Here is a 27237-nt window from a genome sequence, read left to right as displayed (position 1 = left end):
AGCACCTGGCACAATCAAGGCTGCTGAAATTATGAATAGATGTGTCTATGAAATTTTTGAAGAAGCTATAATGAACTTAACGCACAGCAATCATATCTCGTTTCATGCTTTTTATAAGTCATAAATTTATTTAATTTTGTTTTTATTAAAAAGTAATTGTTTTTATTGTAAAGCCTGCTGTGAACGTGGCAACCGCAAAATAATCAGCAAATATTTGTTTGGCTTCTTCCGTTTAAAGCGTCTTCTAACGACGAAAAATCGTCGGTTCGTTGAACGTCGTTATGAGCGGAATCTACGGTCTTTTCGTTTTTGTTTTTTTTTTTCGTTTTAAATAAAGCGGGAAAATTATCGACTGTTACTTGTTATCGATATTTCGAGTTCGCGAGTAAATGTTCGAACATGTGCGAGCGTTTTACTCACGCGTTTTAAAACGCCAGCGTTTTACTCACGCGACTTTCGACATCTGGCAACACTGTTGTGGTTGCATTTGGAGAAGCGAATTCAAGAGACAACACGCCGAGCGAATTGAAGAGAACATTCGCCGTTATTGCTGTTTTTTTTCTCAACGCGAGCGGTTGACATTTTTGTAGACAAGAGCGCAGTAATTAATTTTTTAAGTTAAATTGAAATAATTTTAAATCGGGGAAAAATTTAGTCAACGGGTAAGTCGGAAATGCTAATTCGCAGTAGTAATGGAAATAAAAGAATAATTACTTGCCGATAAGTAGCTAAATGAATGTGCTTGAAACAATGTGAGAAGTGTTTGCGTCTCGCTCACACTTGTAAAAGAAAAAATTCCCTATTTTTTCTTTAGCATTTGGACACCTTTCATTTGCTTATAATTATCGGCAGGTAAACAAGTAAATACTAGTAGTTGGCAAATTAAGGTAATAACTAACGGATTGGACATTTAATTTTTTCAATTTTCTCTGGCGTATAGATACAGAAAAATTATTGATTTTTCGCTCGCACGCACACGCGCATACATACAACGTCCAAGATGGCGGACGACGAGCAATTCAGTTTGTGCTGGAATAATTTCAACACAAATCTGTCCGCTGGATTCCACGAATCGTTATGTCGTGGAGATTTGGTGGATGTATCTCTGGCCGCGGAAGGGCACATAGTAAAGGCTCACCGTTTGGTGTTGTCCGTTTGCTCGCCCTTTTTCCGTAAAATGTTTACCCAAATGCCGTCGAATACACATGCAATTGGTGAGTAGAAGGTGGAAAGTGGGGGAAAAAGAGAGGCAACTATACTAATTCTGCAAATGCATTTTTTTTCATCTTTTCTTGCAGTGTTTCTCAACAATGTTAGCCATTCGGCTTTGAAAGATCTAATACAGTTTATGTATTGCGGAGAGGTGAACGTTAAACAGGATGCCCTGCCAGCGTTCATCAGTACAGCGGAGTCTTTGCAAATCAAGGGGTTGACTGATGTAAGTAGAACAGAGTAAAACAACAACTTTGGCGCGCATTGTATAGATACATATACACTCACACACGCAAACAGACATACATACATACATATAAGGCATGCATACACAAAATTGTGTATAAGAGCTGCTGGTTTGACTGTACCGAGAAATATCTCGAACTCGCGCCACTCGCAGCATACATGAACAAAAAAAAAAATGCCACAAAGTACGTCAGTTTGTATGTGTGTGTGTGTGTGAATGAAAGGGAGATAACAGCTGTTGGCCTGTTCCGCTACAGTAGTTGTCTCGCTCTTATGCTTTGCGCGTTTGGTGGTTGTTTCTGTATTTGTGTATATGCCTGGCATTTATTCATTTCCTCTTCCATTTAGAATGATCCCGCGCCGCAGCCCCCGCAAGAGCCAACCCCCCCACCACAAGCCTCACCTCATGTACAACAACAACAACAACAGGTACCAGCCCAACGCATTCAGCGTCAACAGGCGCGTGCCCCCGCTCGCTATAAAATTGAAACTGTTGAGGATGGCCTGGATGATGACAACAAGGGAGGCACCACCACCCAGATAGTAATCCAGACCTCAGCAGCTCCAGCCCAAGCCACCATTGTACAACAGCAGCAGACGCAGCCACAGACGCAACAAATCCAAACTGGTACCACGACAACAGCAACGCTAGGTGCAACAAATAAGCGATCCGCTCAACGCAGCAGCCTGACAAGCACCAGTGGTGTAGTGAAGCGTTCTAAGACTAGCTTGTCTGCGTCCAGCAACATAATTGACCCCCTTGAAGCGACAACGGAAACGGCAACAACAACATCGGCTCAATTGGTACCACAGATAACCGTGCAAACTACTGTTGTCTCTGCTGGGGATTCAAAGCTGCGTCAACAGCACCAGCAACAACAGGAGGAAGCTGAGTACATTGGTCTGCCCATTGATTTGCCCACCAAATCGGAACCGGATTATGTTGAAGACGCTGGTGATGCTGCAGGCGATGGCGAGACTACCTACGTAGAGGATGATGCCTACGGTGACATGCGCTATGATGAAAGTTATTTCACTGAAAACGAAGATGGCGCTGCCCAAGGATCGGGCGCAGAAACCTCGGCGAATGTTAGCGGCAATGTCACGGCAACCACATCCAAAGCTGTAGTCAAGCAGTCACAAAGCTACAGCGATTCATCATATGTGGACGCCGGGGCGGATCAGAGCAACACAGAGGCTCAAGGTTGGTTGAATTTTAACATTTATAAGGAATCACCCAAATTGGGGAGACTTCCTGTTCTTATATATATATACGTAATTTAAGCAAGATGTAGGCATAGACCTGCTGGCGAATCGGCCCCAAAATGGTTGGATTTTGAATATCTTATTTAAAATATCTAAACGTAAAAAAAAAACAATCATTGTGAGGGGTAACCAGCTCGACAACGGGTTTATGGACCTACCTAGTTCTTAAAAAAAATTTTTTTTATTGCCCGTGCTCTATTTTCGCGTCGAAGAGCATTTGGCCTGAGCGGCTTTAAGTCAATTTTTCAGTAAGGCAAAAAGCTGCTCTCGCGTTACTTGTCTTAAACATTTTTGTGTAAATGGTAAGTAGAGTGTTGAAATTCCCAACGACGATAATGCTGTATGGCCGACTATTAAGATGGACGATCGATAAGCTGCTGTCTGGAAAGAAGACCTCAAACTGTACTTGGCCCAAACCAAAGGTAATATTCAGCTACATGTCTCATAAGCGTATTCGTTTGCTTTGCATTATTTCCTCTTTTTATTTGTTTACCTAATTTGTTTACCTAATTTGTTTGTAGCGCCAAAATTATTGGGGTAGGTTTTTTAACGGAATGCGGGGGGCTGCCACCTAGTTCGAAATTGAGATCCGGGCAAAGATTGATTGCTTGAACCAATGCGCTTTATCTGGTGCAAACAATACTTCTTTGTTTGTGGTTTGATTTATTTTTTTTAGGTCTGAGGGACAATTTAAAGATGTTGTTTTGGTACCTGTGAAAAGGGGTAGCAACGTAAAAGCTTGCTTTTCCCCATTTTGGTTCAAACAACGGCATTTATTGCCGAGTCTTGGTGCATAATTTTACTGTTTACCGCCAGGCATGTGTAAATGTTGAAGATACTTATTTTTCACTTGTTCAAAATACCCATTGGGTGGAGAAAATGAAGACGATGAAGACTTCAAATAATCGATATAAAATTTATAAATATAATTGGCGTCGTAAATTACGTAGCGATTAGAAAAACTACAAAGTTTTAGATAGTTTTGCACGTTAAATACTGTCAATTCACAAGTAGGACGATTCAATGGAGTTCTAGTAACGCACTTTCTGTTAAGGTTTATATTAATCTAGAGAAACGCAATGAGGATCGTAAATGAAATTGACAGAAGCGTTTTAATAAGCAGAATCCGTTTATTCTTGATTTGTAAATTGGTTTAAATTTATTCGACTAGCATTATTACGAAATCATTTTAGACAATTTTTTATTAGTATACTAAAAAATTTTAGACATCTGTAAATTTAACATCTGCAATAAACGTATTTACCAGAATTTGATTCGAATAAACCAGTGGAATTCTCCAATTTCTGGTATTGAGCTAATTGAAGATTGTTGTCTTCAGAGGCTATTGGTGCCTACAGGGATGAAGCGGCTTTTTACGGCGGCATGTTATTTATTGTTTTTTATTATGTGAAAATTTTTCGTTTTTCCGTCGGTGTTGCCAGATTTTTCAGCTGCCAATACAACTCTGCGTTTTTGTGAGTCTGGCAACATTGTCTGAAGCCAAGCTATGTGTGTATTTGTGGTGTGTATATGTGTTTTGTATTCAATCTATTTTGGTTAAAAATGCTATTCCCTAAAAAATATATATTTTTCTTTAATTAAACTGCTTGTTCTAGTGCAAAATGTGATTAAGTGATGTGTCGTGATGGTAGATTAAGAACTGCTTGTACCGCCAAGTTTGTAAGTGTAGATTCAGATTATCTGATCGACTACCTGATTGGTGGCGGGAGTGGAAGTGGAATTGGGGCGATTCTATTTATTTAATGTGCTAATAAATTTGCTTTAAGCCAAAGCCTTAATGTGTGTTGTTTTATTTCACTGCATATTAGTTATAGTATTTGTAGATAATTTGTCTTGTATGTCTTCTAACTGACACTGTTCTTCCGATTCTCTTGTGTTTACTTTAATTTCCTTATTGGTGACGCCGAGCAGCATCAGCCGTGGGAGAAATCAAATTCATACGCAGCCAAAAAAAGAACGCCCAACTGGTATACAGGGACTACATTTACAACAAGAAGCTAACCCAGGCGAATGGACAGACGACCTGGCGATGCGCCGATGTTCTCAAGCTGCGATGCAAGGCAGTGGTTATTACCAAGGGTGGACAGTTCATTGATGCTCGACGTAATCACAACCATGAATGCCACACCGGACGCATTGGACAACGGCAACTTTACAATGTTGAAAGCGAACTGGAGGAGTACATTGAGATTTGTGCTTCAGATCCAAAGATCTCACAATACCTGAGCAGCAGCAACAACATCAGCATTATGGCCGCCAAAGATGGCAAGGCGTGTAAACTATTTGTGCCCGCCTCGGAGGCCAATGAAATACAGTTGCAAGCCCTGGTGGACGAAGATCGGGATGATGCCGATGATGAAGACGAGGAGGGCATGGAGGAGCAGATTGTTGAAATTAAAACAATGCAGCATCAGCGAATAGCAAAACTTAAGAGAAGGTTAAACTAATATAGACGCTGTAATTTGACGTACCACCTAAGCTTTCATTTAAATGTAAACTTCCACAAAACTGAATATTCCGATTGTATTTACATACGCCTCTAATCATATTTAATAAAATAATTCGTAAAGAACAGAAGCCAATAGCAACAGCAGCAGCAGATAACCAAAATTTTTGCACGTCATGTAATCTGATTTGATTTATTTCATCATTGCTAATCTTTTTATCCATTTCTCATTCACAGATAGCAGTGAGCTGGTCTTCATCGAGAGCCCCTGGTCGACGCCGTGTCTAGTTCTTAATGGATACATGTACAACTGTCACAGTCGGAAGAACAATAAACAATATTGGCGATGTCACAACTACTCAAAGAAGGTTCACGAGCAGCGCTGTCGTTCGCGCTGTGTCCTGGAGAATGGTAAACTTAAAAGCATTACCGGCGGTCTACACAATCATTTGCCTCACACGGAGAAAATTGATAAGATTATTCAGCGCAATCGCCTGGGTCCGGCGGTCAGTGTAAATACGAGTGCAGGCATCAAATTGGAGCGAAACCCCAGTATTACCCATCTTCAGCTGCAGCCGGATTTAATCGAAGAGCAACAGCATTTGGCCACCGAGGCCCCGTCGGCCCCATTACAAATGACTGAACATGAGTTCATTCATTTTATCCATGATTAAGTTTTACAATAAGCGTTGGAGTCTAACTGGTGCAATGTAGTCTTTAAATTCAATCACTATCAATATTAAGTATAGTCAAATAAATGTCTAAAACTCTGATATCGTTGAGTTAGTCCAATCGCAGATGATTCTCTTCCAGTGTCAGCTGCAGACGAAGTTTTACGGTATTGTAAAGTCTAAATCTATATTGAATCCGAGCTTATCTAATCCATTATTCCTTTTATTCTTCTTCCAGTGCTGACCTATAACTATCGCGGGCATCTTGTTCACAAAGGTCACACCTATAGCTGCCACTCAAGGAATCCTCTTAAACTCATGGAATATTGGCGTTGCACATTGTATAAAAAACTGCACTGCTCTTCATCATTGACTACCAAACGAAAAACGATTGTGGCTCAACGCGGCGAACATAACCATGAGCCACCGAAACGTTTAAAGACATTTGTACCCAGGGTTTTATCCTGATGAATTATAGAACTCTAATTTTAATAAAGTCTTAAACACACTGTCACACATTCTTTTAGACAGACTTTCAATTTAGACCAATAGATTAAGAACGATAATCGATTAACTTTATCAATTAATATCTGAATTCTCATTATTTAAAAATTTTTCCAGCATCAACTACACTGCTTGAGATGTCACGGCGTACTGTATCAACAGCTCCAGTTCAACAGAAGATGGTACGAAAGTTGGTTTTCGTTACTGGAATTCAACATAATCCACAGCCCGTCCGCAAGAAGCTCAATCTCCGGAATCCAGATAATATTCTTCGTCCCGGTCCTAACAATCATAATTTGGTATTTGTCGATGTGCCACGATTAAAGGGCAAATGTGTCAACTGCCTGAAAAATGGCAGAACCAAACTCGAAAAGATCACCACTTGCTGCGACACCTGCGAAGGAGCCAATTGGATGTGCGATATGTGTTTCGAGGAATTGCATAATTTATAAACCATTTGATATATCTATCTAATTTTTCCCCTCCTATATAAATAAAGGGACAAGTAATAAAAGCAACGATTATTATTATAACGATTAAAATATGTAATTTAAATCTTTGTAAAATTATATAGACTCTACTTTAATTTAATTGCAGCTTTTGTGACTAAACTAATGCCGGCCAAATTGTGCAATAGCCATAAGTCTCCACCTGGGGTCAAGCCAATGAAAAAGCCAGAGCCTATGCGAGTTAGATTAGATTTATCCAATCCGGAGAACATTCTTCGCACCTCACCTAATCATCACAATTGGATGACAGTCAGAAAATGGAAATTGAGAGGCCATTGCGTAACCTGTTTGAAGAAGGGCCAACACAATAAACCCAGACTTCCTACCTATTGTGACAGCTGTCCAGGCCACAATTGGATGTGTGGAGATTGCTTTGATGAAATACATATTACGAATACATAGAAAGTCTATCTACAATGATGAAGCTTAATAAATAAATTAAATTATAATGGAATTGTTGAACCTACTCCAACCTGTATCCCAGATAGCTCTTTATCAAATTGATTCAATTTCTTTTCAAAGTAAAGCTTAAGTTTTACCAAAAAAAAAAAAAAAGTTTGTAACTACTAATATTATAATGATAGACCTCTCTCTTATTATGGAGGTGGCCTTTTTTTGTTTCATGAAAACGTTCAGAGAGTATTATTGCTACTTAGGAGATCTCGGTTGTTAGAATAGTATTCGATTTGATCTATTTCTTTGCTTTGACCTTACATCGCATTCGATCCCGACTACGATCTTTTGGCGCTCGTTTTGACTTATCGTGATTGTGTGTTCCATGTAGAATCTCCAGACAATTATCATTGGTAATTCGTATGCGAGCCCTGCATTTGGTTGTTGAGCGGGTGGCACAAATCCATTTTTTACCACGACTATTCTCCATGAATTTCACATAGCAATGACCATCATAGTTCAGTTTGACCGAACCGCGTTGACCCTTGGTGTAAAAGAATGATGTATAAGCAACGCTGTTATCTGCAATGAGAATGGTTAATGTTGAGGCGTTAGTTAAATGAAGATAAGATGTGAAAAACTGTCGCTAAAACTGGTGTTTAGGTTGAATTGGTAAAAATCGTTTGATTGCTGGTCACTTGCGCCGTTAAAGCATTAAGGAGTTTATTGGAATTAAGTATAGGTAAGTAAAAGCTGAATGTTTCATAATCCTAAAACAAATCTAAGAACTACAATTCATGTGGGTGTGTGTGTGTGTGTGTCTGTATATATATGTCTGTAAATGTGTGCAAATGATCGTCTCACTTTCTGCGGGTCACCACCCGATTGGGACCCACTATTCCTGTGACATCGGCCACAATTTCTTCATACTTTAGATGCATCCCCAGCTCTCCAACATCTATCGTAGCCGGGGATTCCTCTTCAAGTGTGGTGGTCAATATGGTATGTGTATCCATTTGCTGGTGATGAATGTCATGTTGCTGCTGCTGCTGATGATGTTGTTGTTGTTGTTGCTGCTGCTGTTGATGGTCTTGAAGATTTTGCTGGTGCTGGTCCTGTAGTTGCTGTTGTTGTAGCTGTTGTCTTGTCGTTCCCGTTGTCGTCGTGGTGGCAGCTGCCTTAGCACTAGTCTCACCAGCTGGAACACGTCGAACTCGCTTCTTGCGGCGCACAATTTCCTCATGAGTGTGGAAACGATTGAGCGGACAGACGACATCATTGATTGTAAAGACACGAGAGCGGCATTTCTGATTCCACCATTGGTTACAGCGCCAAAAGCGTTTCTCCTCACCGGATGAAAGTTTAAGGATTTTTTCGAAAATGAACGGCTGTCCACCATAAATGAGCTGCATGCGACCCCGCGATGTAGCGGTATAGATAGCTACGCTGCTCTCTGTGAATAAATATATAGAAGAGATGGATAACATAGTTGGTATTAGTATTTTCATAGATAATGGAAATATGTTCACTTAACTACAGATAACACAATTTAATGCAAATTTTGTTGCCTCAAGGCCAGTTTATATATATATTTCGTTTTTTTTGTAACTGCTTATGATCTAGGATTAAGGAGATGAAGATGCAGATTGCTTTATTAGCCTCTGGACGCGCCTTGATGGCGGATGATTGTGTTCGGGGCGGGTGAGGCACACTTTGTATTTGCCGGTCGGAAGTCTAGTAGTGGACAGACGAGCTTTACACGGTTCTTGGCCAGTGCGACGTGCCCGACAATTCCAGTAGGTGGTCAAACCGTGCGTATTGTTCTTGGCATAGGCATATTGACCATACACAATCTGCAGTGAGTTGCGTTGTCCCTCGATGAATTGAATTCCAGATGGGGAATCAAATACCATTTTAGTGCTTGCAAGTTTGCCATCTTTTGAATCGTCTTCTGATTCTGCAATGATTGAGGAAAGAATAGTTAGTGATTGCATCAATTCCACGTATACATCCTGAGCATAGAGAGTAATGAAAGACCCGTGGATGATGCGCTTCATTTCATATTTATTATTTAGGGTACGGGTAAAGTAACTACTATTTCGATGTCTCTCGTTTTACAGATCGTGTGGTTGACAAGCACAATGGATTGCGGTCCAGACAAATCTCCTGACCATCGTCCATAAATTCCGCCTTCGTATACATTGCGGCATGTGTGTGCAAGCTACTGGTTACATGTATTATATCGCCTCTTCCTGTGATTCGGGTCACTAGACGTGCCCGGCACTTGGCCTTATGGTACATCGAACATTTCCAATCACGACTTCGCTGCCCTTCACGTTGTTTTTCATTGGGCGTATAGGTGTTGCCTTCATAATAAACTAGATCAGTGCCGCGAGCTGAACGCACATACTGCGCCAGCGTCGATGAGAAGTAGTAGTCGTCTGCAATGGATGAAGAAATAATTCGATTAGTTCAGTTTGCCCATCGCGCTGCAGCTGGATTATAATCTATGTGTGGAATATTGGGTCTATAATGAAAAACAATTTTGCATTGTATAAATAAATTTATTTTAGAAAAATCCATGGCATCGAGTGGTGGCGCTGTTTAATCCTTAAGATTAGACTGTCTCGTTACCTGCTGCCGGGAATGATTATGTTTTCCCTGCCGCACTTGCACCTTGCCTGTCGACTTATGAAGAATGGCCCGGGCGCGGCATTTGTTGCGAAAATTGGCACACTTTAAATAGCTCACTTCCTGCATCTGGGAACCAATCACAAAGCGGTAGCCATCAATAACGACAACTCCCCAACGTTTTGTATATCTTAAGCTGTGTCTTTGGTGATGAGCAGCTGCATGTAAATGGAGAAACAAGAGAATATTTCTGGATTGATGAAGTGTGTTACAAGAAATCCTTGGTTAGGTTAAATGATTGAATGACTTAGAAGTAAGCTACAAGCTAAGGGATTAAACTTAATTATATATTGGTGTCACGCACACAATCGGCTTTGAGCTTTGTACCATATATTAGTATCCAGCCAACTCTATGGAGTACAATTATTTCACAAGGAGTACATTTTGCCATCTTAGCAATTGGTCATTAACTGGAAAATGACATAAGCTTTAATTAGATTAGAAGGTTAAAGTGATTTGCACAAAAAAGAATAAGATAAATACCCCACAAAGAACTTCCTAAACTTCTGGCAGATGCTTTAAATGTAAATATTATGGATTTCAGTAAGTGTTTTACAATAGTAAATAACACATGTTTATTTGACTAAATTAAGGTTGTAGTGTTTGTAGTAGCAGTCTTAGGGATGATTATGATGGCCCCGCAAGGCCGAGATCCGATCTAATTTGGTAACCACTCGAGCTGTACACTTAACATACTTGCACCGCAGTTTTACACACTCCCAATAGCAGGCGTCCTTTAAGCGTCTGTTTAATGTGTATTTTTTGCCGTCGATGGTGAGTAAATTGTTTCCACGATTACTTCTCGTAAAGCTCACATTCATATGATCGAAACTTGGATTTTTCTCCGATCCTGGACGCCGTTTAAGTTGTGGCGGTGCCGGCAATGGCTGTAGCTGCACCTCTAGTTGCTCTTGTTTAATTTCATTGCCTTGTTCTTCCGGCTCTGCAATAGACAGATTTGTGACATGTTTGTTGAATGTGATGTTTGGGGATAAGATTTATATGGGGAACACGTGCCCCTTAAATATATATAATAAGATGCAAGCCGTGTGAGTTTCATTTGTTGCAACAACATTTTATTGACAATTTTGAAGTGGAGATTGTATAATTAGTACACAAATTCAAGTTTAGTTGATAATTAGAGTCAGAGGCGCCATATCGAAGGTGGAGGAGTCACCGAATAAAGCGTCCTTCTATTTTCATTATGCTCACTGTTTTTCCGACAAATTAACTTCAATCACTTTATGTTATATCTATCTAATTGCTCAGCAATTTACACAAAATGCATTTTTAAATCAAAATAATAAAAACAAAAATTTCCACCCACAACACTGCAATATTTTTTTTTCACAACTCTGGCGACATTAGTGGTGGTTAAAACCAACGATAAAAAAAGCGATAACAAGCCATAGCCATCCATCAGCGTTGCCCATATGTAAAGGACTTAACAAATAAATCCGTGTTATTATTACTCTTAATATCACTTTCCAACTTTATCGTATTCGTAAATATAAAATTTCTATTTCATTTGTACATATTCTTACGATTCCCTTTTATTATTTTCATCCAGACTCCGATCTCGTTGCTGTAATTTTTTTCTTTTAGCCTGAAATCGGCTAATGGGCCAGCACTGTTGCTTCAAAATCAATTCATCGGAGTTGCCATTGTTGTGTGTGCTTGTATTTTCGGGCGTGCTTGTTCTAAAATAATTGTAAATCTATTAAATTGATGTTAAAAGCCAAATATATATTAAAACTTTCTTTTACAAAAACCCTTCTACATATCTGTGTTTTAATTTGCTTGTATTGACACATTTATTCAATGAAAAAAATATGATTTGTTTTGTTATTGTCTCGTTGTTGCAGCTGCCGATTCTCTACCTTTGCCTAAGACGACGCCGCTGTTGCCCCTAGAAGAGAATCCATCTACTGACAAAGGCAAGACTTCTAAGGACACGACCACATCTTTGCCTGCTCCAAAACCTGCCAGTCCGAGTCAGAATGATAAAATTCCCTTATATGACGGATGCCCAGTTGTGGTTCCCAAAATTCCATTGGCCAATGCATTTATCCCTATGCCAGCGATTTACACATCGCGAGTTGCAGACTTGGTTATTGGTAAGGAAGAGCTGACTCGTCTTGCCCAGGAGAAGACACTGCCGTCAAAGGATTTACTAATTGCCATTATAAGTACATAGACTCCTCCACGCCCAGCAAACTCGTGCGTGATTGAAGCCAAGAGATCATAAGTAATTGTTAATTTCATTCTTTTCAGCTCATGTGCGTCAAGTGTTTGCCATACGCGGTGAGCAGTTGGAGGTTGCTACTGTCCAAAGATTCATTGAACACAAACTGGGACTCCATGGTCGTTAAACGGAGACGGATTAGAATACGTAATTAAAACAAAACTAATTTCCGTTAACGGGACAAAAAAAAAAAACGAATGTTCATTATGTGTTTAAAAAAGACAAAATAAAATATGAGTAACAAAATGCACCATCGATAGAGGAGAGATAGCTCTTAAGAAGATTTCGCTGTAATTCTTTTGTTACTTAAATGTTGTATTTATTTATTATAATAACACTAACCAATTCTTGGCGTTCCATTGCAGGTGTGATGCAGTCCCTAAAAGCGCTCTTCGAGGACAAAAATACCACAACAAACATCCAGTACTCGACCACCCAACGTGGTCGCATCATGTTAGTTTATGACGGCTATCGCTATGTGGTCAATCGTCAGAGTCTAAAAAATGTATTTTGGAGATGTTCACGTTATGTAAAACACTGTTGTCGCGCCACATTGGTCACCTCGAAGGTGAACGATGTAACTTTGCGAATCGCTGGTGCTCCACATACCCATGGACCAGAAATGAAGACAGATACGTTGGATTTTTCCACGGATTTGTTGGAACATCTGGCCGAATTGCAGTAGTTCTTTCGTGTTACAGTCTGTGTTTTTTATGTCTCTCCCCTTGAATCTCATAGTTTAGCTTAATTCCAAATAAAATTTACCTAAATGTAATGTGTCTATTGACTTAAAGTTTGATTTGTTTTGTGTCTAGTCTAAGTTAAATATGCATTTGATTTGCTCTTACTAATTAACAATTTCATACTTTATTCAAATTACAGATGATGTAAAGCAGGAGCCGAATATGACGCCACCAGGAACGAGTTCGCCCGCCTGCCTTCTCGACGATGAATCGTTTCGCAAGCCATATTCCCTACCGAAAATTCTGGATGGTAAGTTCTACAAGAACATACAGCCTAATCAGAAGACACCAGGAGCTATCCAAGCCACGTGTACGACTTGTTTTGGTCTCATTTCGGGAACAACCAAGTCAACGGGTAATTTCCTTAGTCACATTAAGCGTCGACATAAGGAGCTCTTGCCGCTTTGTCAGCTCTACTGTCAGGCTAAAAATGCAGTGGTCAATAGTTCTACAAGTGCCGGCGCTCCGCCAAGTGTACAAATGGTCAACAAATTACCCCAACTCAACACCAACACGGTCACCTCAACAACACCAGCTACTCTGGAACTAACTCCCACCGTCCCAACACAGTTGCCCACTTCGTATGCAGCAACAACCACTCATTTGGCAGTACCTGTTACCGCCGTTCCAATGTCTTTACCCATACCAATAGCCATACCCACTGTGCAAGCGCCGCAAATGGTGGCCCTGATGACCCAGCCCCATCAGGGACATGGTGCAGTATTCATTAGCAAGGATTTTTAACCAACAAAAAGTGAAGTATAAGAGTACCTATTCTAAGTGCAACCTTTGTATAAGTCGTCATATTTTTACGTGTCAATTTTATAATAAATCTTGAATAAGCAGCATATCTATTATTTACTGATATGTATACATACATAAGTATATACAATATAATTCATTTCTATATCTTTTTAGTATATTTTGGGGAAAAACCTCAGAATTCGCATCTAAAAGGATACCAATCAGTATTAGACTTTTAATAAAAATAAAGTTTTTAAAAGCAAGCAAAAAATTCTACAAAGGTAAGCAATAATGTATGGTTGTAATTAAATCATTTCTGTGAAAACGCTGCATTAATTTGTAACTAAGAAAAGTCGCACCCCAAGAATTAATTTTAATTTTTAAACAGTTAATTATTTCCCCATTGCTCAGCTAACTCAGTCTGATAATATTAAAATTCATGCTTCTGCCATTTGTCTAATTTTGAAATCTTAAAAATTTAAATATAAATTAGAAAAATAGTTCTTTAAATCAACTATAGTATGAACTTAAATAGTAGTAATTGTAGGATTCATAAACGTGTGACGGAATGTGCCTAAAAATATACGATACCAAGTAAAATTTACATTGTGGAAAAATGATTAAGATTGAGTTCTGCTTCCATTTTCCAAGAGCCATGCACCTGCATTCGGTCCGCCGCAGTTAGAGAACTTAATTTCTTATGGATTAGCATGCCAGCTGTCTTAGCGGCTTCGATTCGTTTGCTATCACCCACATGATTGTGAACATCTAAAGGGGAAAAAGTTAGAATATTAATAAAATTTAAATAGAGTTAATAGATCACAACCACAAACCGTTTGTCACATAGAGATCATCACCAATTGTTTTTAAGCGGCTGCGACACTTGCCCGATCGATTCTGAACACATTCCCAATATAGAATATTATTGTTTTTACCGAAAAATTTGAGATTGGAACGATAGAGAAAGTTATTGATGGTTAACAAGGTGCCGCCCTTGCGGCTGATGAGAAACATTTGAGGTCCACAATTCCGAACATGCTGGGTGACTGTAATGATAAAGAAAACAGAATTGACACAAAGGTGTGTTTTAATTATCTTAACAAATGGTTTAAAAGACAGAATAGTTGTGTTAACAAAAAGAGCTTACGGGCTAGAGATGTAATTATCTAAAACGAATTCGCGACTTTATTATTGTCAATTTTATTTACGAAAAACTTATTTCGTTGACAGGTTTCTAATCGTGGAAACACTATTTTGATTATAAGGTAGTATAAAGTAATAGCAAAAAATATATAAAGGATTGAAATCAAATTAAATGGTCGCAGAAGAGGGCTCTAATTTCCGTAGATGTTACTTCTTTTTGTTTTGCAACGCCCGTTGAAGACGACGCTTAATTTTCTCACGAAAATCATTTGGATTCACTTCATCGACAACCGGAGCATCGGCTGTTAAGCTTGTCGTGTTGTTATCCTCTTCTGGTGTGGTTTTTCCTATATCCTGAAGAAATGATTTCTCTGATGTCTGCTCCACATCAACATCAACATCTTCGATTTCATGTAGTTCAAATTCGGTCTCTTCACCATCTTCTGCGTCATCATTGCTGTCATTATTTGGTTCCTCCTTGGCCTTGGTATCCTGATGGGCAACGAACTCAACCTTTTGGCCCTTATTCTTTTCCATGGCCGCAATAGCACCGCTTTCGCCGGGCATAAATTGGGAGGGTAGACAGCTCTTGTCGCTGGCCTGCATAAAATGGGCATGCTCTCCATCATACGGAAAGACGCGTTTCTGGTCGCATACTACACGCACTTTGCACTCTTCGCCGTGCTCCCGGTAACAGCATTGGAAAACAGAAAAATCGGCCTTGCGGAACGAGAATCTAAATAGATGTCCATCGAAGTACAGTTTCACGCCACCTAATAAGACCAAATGTAAACAAATTACAAGGAATATGTTGAATATGGAATTTAATGCCGCTTCTTACCCTTGGTAGTGGATGCATATACAGCTGGCTCACTGGCTGCCTTATTTAGAGTAGCTGCTCGCAGCTTATCAATAAGCTTCGGCTTAGGTGCTGCGGCATTTTCAGGCAACTTCGTCTTAGGGCGGCCCCGTTTCCGTGGAGGTGGCGGTAACGTTGCAACTGTGATGTGATGAAACAAAGCAACAGGTTAGCAATATGCATTTCATTGCGGACGCACTTAATAGAAAAGCAAAATAAAACAACAGCTGAAAATGTTTCTGCTTTGCAGACGTTTATTAAAGCAAAAATAAAAATTCTAAGAAGAAAGAAAAATTTATATATAAAATGAAACTAATGAGAAATTTGTTGTAAATAGGGTTGTCGACCTAAATTCTGCCCCCACGCCGATAACGATATTCCCGATATCGATTACTCAGTTTGGGCTGTAATACGCACGCCATCTTTTTGTGGTTGTTGTTTGTGCGCTTGGGACGTGAAAAATTGTTTATTTAGTGTATAAGGTGCTTGTTTTAATTCATTGTTGTGATTTTATAGTGAACTATTAAGTACAGTTGCTTCGTAACTAAAAACAAAAACTTCTAATACTTTTTCTTTACAGTTAGTAAGACCAAACAAAAATGTTATTGTTACATACATACATATGACGTACATATGTTCGTGTAAATTTTGCTAAAATTATATATTTGCAATAAAAAATACAAAGCTTTTGAATTTAGTTTTCCTTTTCGGGGTGTGTTAAGGCAAAAAAAGCCGCCGTGAATATTACTCGTTATTGCATTATCGCATTTTTTTTCGTTGCAGATGACCCGCCTTACGGACAGTTTATCGGGGAAGTGCCCAAGGAAACATGGATTGAAGATCATGAATATTATTTTATACGGAACCAGAAGCAGGGCTACAATATGATTTTTAATGGTTACATGTACAAAAAGGAGGCTAATTATAGCAGCACCATTAACTGGATTTGTTCCGATGGCAATGGAAAACGTGTACACCAAAACAAGTGCGTAGCTCGAGCTATCACTAAAGATGAGGGCGGCATAAAACTTGGAAAGAATGATCATAATCATCCACCACGGTTTGTGTGCGACAACGTGCCCAAAAAGCTCATCACCAAGGATATGCTTATGTTTACCAAATCTGATCTTAGGAAACACACTCGCCAGACAAAATACAAACTTGACATATGCACCGGTGCACTCAAACTTGAGTCACTCTAAATAATTAAGCCTATGTATTGATTGAAAATAAAGATATTTTTACCATCTAAGCCGTGACATTTACAGCAAAATAACTGTTACACATAATTAAATATAAGATAAATAGGTTGTTTATTTTTGCATTATATTAATTACTAAATGTCTACTCCTCTTTTCAGATGAACATATTCCATACGGGCAATACATAGAGGATCAGCCGCGAGGCGTTTGGATTAATGACATAGATTTCTATTTTATACGCAATCAAAAACAGGGCTATAATCTTATATTTAATGGTTATATGTATAAGAGGGAAGCCAGTTTCCGTAATACTATGAATTGGATTTGCTCCGATGGTAATGGAAAACGACTTAATGAGAACAAGTGCGCAGCTAGGGCAATTACCAAGGCCGATGGTAGCATCAAACTGGGTAAGAATGCTCATAATCATGAGCCGAGATTCGTCGGTGACAGAGTACCCGAAAAACTTATCACCAAGGATATGCTAATGATCCTAAAGTAAATGGGCATCCTTTAATTTCATTTTTATCCCAACAGATGATACATTTTTTAAAACATTTTGCAAAAATTAAATTTAAATGATTAATAGGAGAAATTATTTTAAAACTATAATAACAGTAGAATATTTCAAATAAAGACTATATTCATCAAATAAAATTACAAAATAAATACACGAGAAACTAATTTTGAATACGGCTAATCGTTAACGACCGACTGTTGCTAACAGACACTGTTAAATGAAATGCCGATTATTGGCGTTATCGATAACTTTTCGGGCTAAAATTGTACTGTAAAGCGCACGCCATCTTGTAACTGTATGCACATTTTTTCGCCGCGTTATTGGCTTGTTTTGCGTAAAATAAAATTGTTATTAATTTAAATTGTGCTACTGGAAATTCGGTTAGTGTGTGCGAAAAATTAAGTTCTTGAACAATAATTGTGAAAGAAGGCCTAAAATATAAGCCTAAATTTCGTGACGTGCAAGTGGATGTGTGTGTGTGTGAATTGTTGTGTATATGTGTTGAGTGGTTAACCACGCAAACAGGCATCTTTGCCGTGTAAGAATATGAGAAGAGAAAAAGAGTTAAAGCCCCCAACTAAAATAAAGAACGTAAGTCAATTAATGCCATTTTGCAGAAAAAGCCACAAGTAAAGGATTTGTAATAAATATGTACACATGTTCATGACGGGAATTTGGGTGAGTTTTTTTACGCGAATATGCCATGAAACGAAAAAAAAATGTTGTATTTATATTCAACTGTTGAGAAAAATAAACACATGACTCTTTTTCCCCTCTACTCGTTGTGTTTTCTTTTAAGTTTAAGATTTTTATTATTACCATAATTAGAGCGTAGAGCGTCTTGCCGTTTACCCCGACCAGTTACACACCATATGTCCACTTCTTCTATTGTTCAATTCCAGGCGATGATCTTCAGTGGCTAGTTGTAGAGGTTCTTGAGGATTTGCCAACTGGTGTTTGGATTGAGAATCATGAATACTATTTCGTTCGTAACCAGAAGCAGGGCTACAACCTGATATTCAATGGACACATGTATAAAAGGGAAGCCAACTATCGCAACACCACCAACTGGATCTGTTCGGATGGCAATGGAAAGCGAGTGCACGAGAATAAGTGCATAGCTCGCGCCATTACCAAATCCGATGGGGGCATTAAGTTGGGCAAGAATTCCCATAATCATGCCCCACGTTTCTTTGGCGACAAACTGAATAATTATCTATTAAAGAAAGAGATTGTCTGTCCCCATCCTTTTTAATTGTTTCTGTAGAATAGAGATCATTTAATAAATATGATATGTTTAGACTTAAGTTCTTATATCTAACATTTGGTAACATTTCGCTCGATTCTAACAAACAAACAACAAAATGTCCAACTTTTACTACACCTCCTCAGCATCTGCGGGATCAGTGAAATTCACACACACCTCCAATGGCGAGTTTCTCATACTTGATGGCTGCTCTTACAAGAAAACCCGGGCCATGCAGTATCGGACTTATTACCATTGCCAAACATCAAATTGCCGCGCATTTTATGTCCTGATTGAGCTAAGTCGCAAGCCCCGACTGGTTAAACATTTCGCCCATGCGATGCACTGCATCCAGTGCAAATAGAGAGTGCTCGTGTCTGTACTATATACCTATATATAATCTATCAAATTGTGTGTAAACAGATAAGTCCCCAAATGAAAATTGTGAAAAGACAAAGCAAACAAAAATCCAAGTGTTTTATTTCTGGATTAACAAATGCAAGCGAATTCTCTTTCTCATCAACCAACCCCGCATCTCAATTAACTTACCATAAATTAATCTCCTCATTGCAGCCAAGTTCAACTATCAGATCAGTGTATCCGTGGCCGAAGGCAACACGGAGCTTGTCAATCCTGCAAGAGAAAGTGGCACTAGCGCTGGCCCTGTGAGTGCTGGTGCCGGTGAGGATGTTGCCGGCAGCTCACCGTGCTTTGTAGTCAGCAAGTATGGCACAAAACAGATTATGCTTCGACAGCATACCTTTAATCGTCATATTTGTCGCGATGATGTCACCTATTGGCGCTGTAGTCAGGTAAGATTACTTTATTAACTTTACCAATATATATTCTCGAATCTGAATCCTTGTATCAAACTTTTAGTTTGCCGTTTTGAGGTGTCGTGCCCGACTCAAAACCAAATCGGACACACTCACAGTTCTCAATCATGAGCACAATCATGAGGTTATCTCCAAGGCTCGCAAATACGGCTCTTTAAAGAGACAACGAGCTGAGGCTGAGGCGGCGGCCAAAGCACAGACTAAACAAGAGCAAGCCGAACAGACGACAAATACGGCGGCAGCAGCTGATTAAGTGCAATTCGTCGCCCAAAACATCTTAGTCTTAAGTCTGATTGTACATTTTATAGTAGTGGTCACTCATCTCGCGTTAATGTTCGGATTACCAATAAAAAGTCAAGTTAGCTAAGAAGAAGAATCATTAAATACCTTTAGTCTCTCATTGTGTGTGTAATTAGTCTTAAGCTGCATGTTACTTAGCATTTGAGAAATTTTGAACTAATCATTATTATCTCTTTCCCATTCGCAGAAACCATTTCATATTACTCGTATATTACGGGATTTCGAGGCAGTCGAAAGCTCAAAATTGGCGAATTCACTTTTACAAGGAATAAGGCTGCTGGCAATAAGACATATTGGTCTTGTGCCCGAGCTGCTGCCCACAAGTGCAAGGCCCGAGTCGTTACCGTGCAGGATCACGATGTGACCATCAAGTGTGGTCAGCACAATCATCCGCCCTACTAGTTCAACATAAAATTGTACATAAACACACACACATTTATTTTTGGTCTCCATCCCAATTGTATAGCAAAATATATTTAGATATAGTCAATAGTTTATTTATAATATAAAAGTTGTCTTGAAAAAAGCCCAAATCGTATTTTAAAAAGTGTAAATTGTTTTTACATTGCTTCATTGCTTCGTTTAATTCTAAACTTGGCGTATAACTAATTAATTATTTCTCACATAATTCTTACAGATTTTGACGAATTTAGTGATATGAAAGGTCTTATTAGACATAGCCTGCTCACCTTTAACCGAGGACAGCGAGGAAGTAAGCTGCTGGCTTTCAATGGCTACAACTACGTACGGAATCGCCGCAGTAATCTGAAAACCTATTGGATATGCTCCAAGAAGGTAAGATAATCAAATAAATCACTTTGCATACGTATGACGAGACAATATTAAATGTTTAAGTAAAAAACAATCGATTTAGATATATAATGCGAGTTCCCCTTATCCCAATCTCTCTGCGAAGCTTACTAATATAATCTACTAGAGATCTATCTTCTTCCCTTTACTAATCCCAGTATATTTCTACCTTTTATGCTTTAGGGTAGCACAAAGTGTAATGCCCGTGTGGTCACCAATGTCATTGAAGGCGTACACAAGATTGTGCTCGAGTCCTGCAACCATACGTGCTTCAATATGGACCGTAAGAAGCGTTTAAGTGTGGTTGGACCTTTGGTTAAAACACGAACTAAAATGAATGCCAAACCATTGGATGGCATTGTGAAAACAGAACACGACGAGGATCTCACATTAGAGCTGCGCTCTCTTAACTTGAGCATGGAGGAATTGCAGCAATTGCAATAAGTTAAACATAATAATCTTTAGCCATAAAATAGTTAATAGTGATAGAAAATTTTTGTATAATAAATTATATGTCCGTACCTAAGTTGGCTTAATGTAAATGCTTAAAAGCTCTAAGCTTATCCTCCATATGTTACCTGAAATTGCAAAACTAAAATTTGAACTTTCTTAACTTTCAGTGCAATTTGAAGTCATCAACTTGATACGTCGGGCGGCGCTGCACCAGCCGCTGTTGCGACGGTCTCGATTGGCCAAAACAATGGATGAAGTGCACTATATTAAGACACCATCCGGCAACCATGTCCTGCAATGCGGCGAACACCGATATGTGCGCAATGCTACCTACAAGGATAAAATATACTGGAAATGCAGCAAGTGGCGCAAGCAATGCCGCTCCAGAGTCATCACACACAACATGCCGAACGAGCAATACGCTATCAGTGGAACACACAATCATCTGTAAAAGGCATTTAGTCATGCGACAAAAGCTAAACTGAGGCCCAAATAGATGTAAGCAGGCATTGGGTCACAAACTCAAATAGATTGGATGACCTGGTGTATATAGTATTTGTTAGATTAAATAAGTATGGACAAATTGGATTTGTTGAAAAATTGATTTGCCATCAGTTATTTAAATTAAGTTTTAACCTGCAGACTCCTCGACATTACCAATATGATCAGGTGAGATAATTATTAACTAAACTTTTATAAAACCTTATTCATTTTTATTTATCTTTCTATTAGGCTTCATTAATTGTGGTATCTCTGTGGACATATCGAATTGATTTTTAATTTTTCTTTAACTTAATAGATTATAATTTGTGAACCCCTTTTTATTTATTGTTTTTTGTCCTTTATTTTTTGTTTGTTTTTGCTTACATAACTGACACTTTTGTTTATGTTTTTGTATCATTATTTTTAGATCTATTCGCGGTGGATCCACGCATTCTTGGAGAATATGGTAACGAGAGTTTCTTACCCAAAAGACGGGAAAATCGTCCGCAGGAAATGCGTTGTGGCTTGGCTCCGAAAAATAAATCTGTCCGGACGTTGGATGACTGGGATCGCATTCGTTATCAACACACACCGAATGGGGATATTCTCTTGTACAATGGCCATCGTTTCCACCGTAGAACTAACTACAATGAAACGATTTACTGGAGCTGCGTTAAAAGCCGATCTAAATGCCAAGTTTTCATGATCACTCATAAAAATAAACCCACCAATGTGGCAATTTCTGGAGTTCATAATCATAATTAAAAAAACTCTTTTTTAAACTCAATAAATTTTTAATTACGAATATATAAAAAAACGCTAGCCTTAAAATTGCCCGAAACTTAATGTAGCTTATTCAATATTTAATTTTGCTGGATTTAAACTAATTTATTGACTTAATTTCTTGCAGAACTTGCCGTCTTTGGTACAGGACAACGCGGAAGGACCGTATTGTTGTTTAACAATGAGAAGTTTGTAAAGAATCGTAGTTCCTCATCAAGAACCTATTGGATTTGCTCCCGAAAGGTGCGTAATAAAAAGCTCTGAACTGACATTGTAATTTGCCACTCTTGCAGTATTTAAATGATAAAAATCTTTAATTTTGCTTATTCAACAGGATGTTACAGTGTGTCGGGCTCGTGTAGTGACTGCCCTGGACAAACAGGGACAGGCACGAATAATAAAATGCAATTACGAGCACGATCACAAACGGAAATATCCTGCATGTGCTAGCACTTTGTCTCAGCAATTGGCAATTATTGAGGGAGAGGCATTGGCATCAGAAGCCGTACGTCTTATTAAGAAGGAGAAGCGAAATCGCCACCAGCCACCATTGTCAGGCTCCTTAGGCTTAAGTCCAAAACCTGTTAAGAAGGATCAAAAGTTGCCTTAGTTGTGACTTGAAATTAATAAATTGTGTTTGCCTTAAGTCTTCAGACAATGTAGATTTTTAAATTTGTGCGTAATTTGGTTTTAAGCTTTTTGAGGCTTTGAGAATTTTGTAATCTAATGATAACTTATACTAATTCGTATATTTGTTTTTCCATTTCACAGCTTTTCACATTGATTTTGCCAACTCGAAGAAGAATGGCGGCAAGCTGCTGGTTATTAATGGCTTTCGTTTCTTCCGCAACAAGAAGCGAGGACATTTGCAGTATTGGAAGTGTAGTAATTATTATAAAGAGCGCTGTCCGGCAATAGCTATACACGACGAATCAACATTGATACTTCGATTGTGCCACCAACATCAGCACGGAGAGAGTAATGACATTGAGATAAAACCCCTGCCATCCGCAACATTGAGTGCAACGATGAAAGGGAATTGTGTTGATGATGATGATGACGATGTTGAAATGGAAGCAGAGCCCGGAACAGAAGTTGTGATCGAGCCAAACTGCTCTTCTGAGCCGCCACCTCTGCATTTTCACCGGGATTAGCTACTTAAAATTCATAATTAGCTTGTAAGCGTGTAAAAAGTATTTTTGTATTAAAATTATTATATGTAAAGTAGCTTTCACACAGTGCGTTCATACATAGCAAATGGTTAATGCAGTTGATGTCGCTTTTGCCAATTTCTGTTTTTACTAATCTAAACTTTTTCTCTTGCTTTTTTTGCAGCCAAAGTTACACATTCCCATGGCCAATATAGTGGCATAAAGCCCAAGATACAGTTCTCTTTGTCGAAACGAGGCGGTCAGTTACTTTGGCTCGATGGCCTCAAATATTTTCGTAACAATGAGAACCGAAGCAATCTGTTTTGGCGCTGCCATTGGTATTATCGACATGTCCGTTGTCCAGTGCTTATCTGCATGAATAAGTTTGATAGCACTGACTTCCGACAGATCCATCAGCATTGTCATATTCGTCCAGAGCGTAAGGATAGACAGCAGGCGAACAAGGCGGCACTGAAAACTGCTACACCAATGCCGGTGGCTACAGTGACCAGTGTTAAGAATATGCAAGATGATAGTATTGAAGTGGAAGCGGAGATATACAATGTCTAAATTTAAGTGACTTGCTTTGGTTTTTGTTTAACACATGTAAATAAATGAAAGAACCCCTATGAGGAGCCTTTGAATGTGTCCATTTTTTTTATTTTTACTCCTACCCCTAACTAATTTATATAATTTTCACTAATTCAATTTGTCTTGTGTATCTTTTACAGTGGTACTCGCCAATGATGAAGTCCCAAATCCGGATAATGTGCTTGTGTTTTTCACTCAATCTTTACGCGGTCGTCCAGCAATTATGGCAAATGGTATTCGATTCTTGGTTATGAGCGAGAATAAAAAGAAGATTCTGTGGCGCTGTAGTTCGATGGCTACCAAGAAATTGAAATGTCCGGCTCGGATTACCATGCTTAAGGAAACTCCGCCGAAATTCATCATCAACAAGGCCGAACACTTGCATGCGGAATTGAAGCGCAATAAATATAGCTCCAGCAAGGCCCAAATGCATCGGGATGAACATCATCACATTACCCCTAAAATGGACTGCGACCTTGAGGATGCCATTGCCTATGATCCCAACGAAGATGACATGCAGGAAGAAGAGCTACACGAGGACGATCTTCACGACGAAGATCTGCACGAGGAAGAGGTGGAAGAGATTTTAGAGTAAAACATGATTTAAACATATACATGTTGATTTGAAAAAGGCACAAATATTACTAATTTCAAGAATACAAAAGAAAATAAGAATAAATTGCAGAATTAATTACTAAGACAAAGAAAATGTGAGTTCTTTGTTTTTAAATGTAACCCTTTAACCTTAAATTGTCATATATGTATATCATCCTGTAGGTATTATCCATTATAATTGACATTTGTACTGATTGAATCTATTTTTTTTTTTTAAATTTTCAGATCCAAATTTTAATTACGTAGTCAGTCAAAAAGGTCGCACCCTGCTATATTATGATGATTTCTTCTACGTTCGCGAGAAGGCCATCAAGGACAAAACCTATTGGCGATGCACCCAATACACCACCCAACTGAAGTGTCATGGTCGGGTGCATACCCTCCAGGGGCGGATAGTACACTTTAGCAAACACAATCATAATTCTGATGATACTGGACGCAGACAGATAGCGAAACTAATATCTGTGGGCTAATTATGTCTGCATATTAAAATTTCATTCCAATCTAAAATCTGTAGCTGTATTTGTGATTATTGTTAAACTCTTGCGTTTTTTATAATTTGGATCTCAACTTGTTTTTGTAGGCTTTATTATGCAACTTTTAATAATTTCATTTCTTGTACAAATTTCAAGGCAAATAAATTTTCAACTCAAGCGGCAATTTACCTTTATTTTATGAGAGTTGCCTTGAATTTGATTAAATTAACTAATGTTATCATGTTCTCTCCATTGCAGATGTGACAACGCATTTGGCTCTCTTTTCTAGCACACGCAAGAAGAAGCGAAAATTACTCATTGATAAGCATGAGTTTGTTATGGATCGTAAGCTAAAGAGCAGCATTAATTGGCGTTGCTCCCGTTATCGCAGCTCCAATTGCAAAGTTCGGGCTACCACACATGCCCTAAAGTCGGGCGAGGAAGTTTATCGCCTTAAATACGCCAAACATTCGCATGATTGATCAACTTTTAACGAAAATAGATTATAGTAACCGTTTTTATCGCTCCAGACAAATAAAATGCAAACATTAATAATATAGGGGATATCCATTTTTTTTAACTATTTCTGTTAGTCAAAGATTTTCTAGTTGTGCCAGAAGATTATACATAAATCAATAAATTTATATCAATAAAAGGAATTGACAATGCCTGATACGAGATATATATGCATGTAACTATATTAGCGTAAACATGTCCCATTAATCCAATAACTAATCTCTCTTATCTATATCTATACTTACAGATCTGGTAAGGAAGAAAGGAATTAAAATTGTTAAAGGAACCAAAGGAAAACCAAAGTTGCTAATGGGTGGATTCGAGTACTTTCGCAACAATTCTCGAGGAACAAAAACGTATTGGTTATGCGCCAGAAATCGCTATCTACGATGCGCTGCCCGTATTATAACCTGCTCAAAAACCGGTGAACTAGTCGTCAAAAATCAATTGCACAACCATGATGCACATACTCATGAAAAAATGGAGACCAAAGAGGTGCAAAGACAACAGCCACAAAAGGTTTCCGGATCTCAGGAGTAGCAATTCCACAATTCAATGGTTTTTACAATGATCACAAGAGAAAAATATTGAAAAAAAAATTAGAATATGTATTTTTTCTTGGATAATTATAAATCTTTTACGATTAGTAATTTAATATATGTAGTACTGTAGGATGTAAGTAATTCTACAATAAGATTATTATGGAAATGAAAGTAAGTATAAAACTAAACTTAGCACGAATGAAGCAATGAATCGATTATGTTAAATTTAATTGAATTTTAGACGAATTCTAAAGAAAAGAGAATCAATGTAAGTCAATGAACGATACAATGTATCAACATTTCATTGTTGCTGCTATTTGTGTATATTTGTAGTTGTCCATTTCGTAAATTGATATGGTATACAGACATTCCCATCATTTGGTCTTTGCTAATTTCTTGTGTAAACTCTTGGGTGGATTTGTTTACTCGATAAGTCGGGGGAAGAAAGAGAAAACAGGGAGTGCGGTTGGATGACAAAAAGCTGATTCAGATTTCAAACTTACTTAAAAGAAGGTTTCATAAATTCTCTGATGGCCATGCAAAATAAATAAATACCATCAGTTGTATCCATTCAAGAGCATGTCAGTTTTTGTGTCGACATTATTTTTTCTGTACAAACAATCATGACTGGCCGGATAACGGGGATTAGCGGTTAAAATAACTTAATTGAATGTGCTAATTGTCATTCTGAATGCTACAAAATTCAATGATTCACAGTGTGAATCAAAAAATTGCTTGAATATAAATTCTTACCATCAGAATCTCTCTCATTTTAAAAGAATCAAGTGTTATACTATATTGACGCTGTCAGTGACCAGGTCAGGGGTTCCTCAAGTGAATTCTTTCATTAATATTTTAACCTATCAATATATTATTACGATTTAATTTAAAATCAATTTACAAAATATCAAGTTATCAATTCTTTGTTATAATATCTAATACTTTGAATATGGTTCTAAAATGAGTAATATTTGAAGGCATTATCAAAAATGTCAGGTGAAATGAGGGCTATTAAAATTT

The 27237-nt window shown here is 38.3% G+C and overlaps 6 protein-coding genes across 34 annotated transcripts; 1 reads left to right on the top strand and 5 right to left on the bottom strand.

Moving 5' to 3' along the window:
- The first annotated feature begins 538 nt into the window (after positions 1–538).
- LOC6650832 (modifier of mdg4) lies at positions 539–26457 on the top strand. Of its 26 annotated transcripts, XM_002074133.4 has the most exons (7): positions 539–662; positions 941–1214; positions 1299–1438; positions 1807–2662; positions 11825–12148; positions 12234–12351; positions 12570–12603. In XM_002074133.4, the coding sequence occupies exons 2-6, from the start codon at positions 1001–1003 to the stop codon at positions 12329–12331; spliced, it is 1632 nt and encodes a 543-aa protein (XP_002074169.2). In that variant the 5' UTR covers positions 539–662; positions 941–1000; the 3' UTR covers positions 12332–12351; positions 12570–12603. The 26 variants fall into 26 exon arrangements, with proteins under 26 accessions (XP_002074169.2, XP_015032288.1, XP_046868806.1 ...); XM_015176802.3 differs by lacking the exons at positions 11825–12148; positions 12234–12351; positions 12570–12603 and adding exons at positions 22454–22569; positions 22661–22984; XM_047012850.1 differs by lacking the exons at positions 11825–12148; positions 12234–12351; positions 12570–12603 and adding exons at positions 20435–20592; positions 21228–21266.
- LOC6650833 (TPR-containing protein DDB_G0280363) lies at positions 6873–8776 on the bottom strand. The gene is made up of 2 exons (XM_023180745.2): positions 8199–8776; positions 6873–7850 (listed from the first exon to the last, which is right to left on the bottom strand). The coding sequence occupies exons 1-2, from the start codon at positions 8774–8776 to the stop codon at positions 7847–7849; spliced, it is 582 nt and encodes a 193-aa protein (XP_023036513.2). The 3' UTR covers positions 6873–7846.
- LOC26529359 lies at positions 8865–9377 on the bottom strand. Its single transcript, XM_023180746.2, has one exon. The coding sequence runs from the start codon at positions 9323–9325 to the stop codon at positions 8894–8896; it is 432 nt and encodes a 143-aa protein (XP_023036514.1). The 5' UTR covers positions 9326–9377; the 3' UTR covers positions 8865–8893.
- Positions 9576–11309, bottom strand: LOC26528901. Of its 4 annotated transcripts, none has more exons than XM_047012875.1 (5): positions 11287–11309; positions 10443–10902; positions 10287–10369; positions 9903–10117; positions 9576–9709 (listed from the first exon to the last, which is right to left on the bottom strand). In XM_047012875.1, exons 3-5 carry the CDS (start codon positions 10348–10350, stop codon positions 9647–9649), a joined length of 342 nt encoding a protein of 113 aa, XP_046868831.1. In that variant the 5' UTR covers positions 10351–10369; positions 10443–10902; positions 11287–11309; the 3' UTR covers positions 9576–9646. The 4 variants fall into 4 exon arrangements, with proteins under 4 accessions (XP_046868831.1, XP_046868834.1, XP_015032298.1 ...); XM_047012878.1 differs by lacking the exon at positions 11287–11309 and adding an exon at positions 11172–11268 and having other exon boundaries at positions 10287–10386; XM_015176812.3 differs by lacking the exon at positions 11287–11309 and adding an exon at positions 11172–11267.
- On the bottom strand, positions 13974–14806 carry LOC6650830. Its single transcript, XM_002074131.4, has 2 exons — positions 14525–14806; positions 13974–14459 (listed from the first exon to the last, which is right to left on the bottom strand). The coding sequence occupies exons 1-2, from the start codon at positions 14703–14705 to the stop codon at positions 14293–14295; spliced, it is 348 nt and encodes a 115-aa protein (XP_002074167.2). The 5' UTR covers positions 14706–14806; the 3' UTR covers positions 13974–14292.
- Positions 14868–15889, bottom strand: LOC6650829 (modifier of mdg4). The gene is made up of 2 exons (XM_002074130.4): positions 15676–15889; positions 14868–15607 (listed from the first exon to the last, which is right to left on the bottom strand). Exon 2 carries the CDS (start codon positions 15438–15440, stop codon positions 15042–15044), a length of 399 nt encoding a protein of 132 aa, XP_002074166.3. The 5' UTR covers positions 15441–15607; positions 15676–15889; the 3' UTR covers positions 14868–15041.
- Positions 26458–27237: the final 780 nt, after the last annotated feature.

Source organism: Drosophila willistoni, chromosome 3R, assembly GCF_018902025.1.
Source record: "Drosophila willistoni isolate 14030-0811.24 chromosome 3R, UCI_dwil_1.1, whole genome shotgun sequence".
In the NCBI taxonomy this organism is placed as follows: Eukaryota; Metazoa; Arthropoda; class Insecta; order Diptera; family Drosophilidae; genus Drosophila; species Drosophila willistoni.
This window is presented reverse-complemented; position numbering and strand designations above follow the sequence as displayed.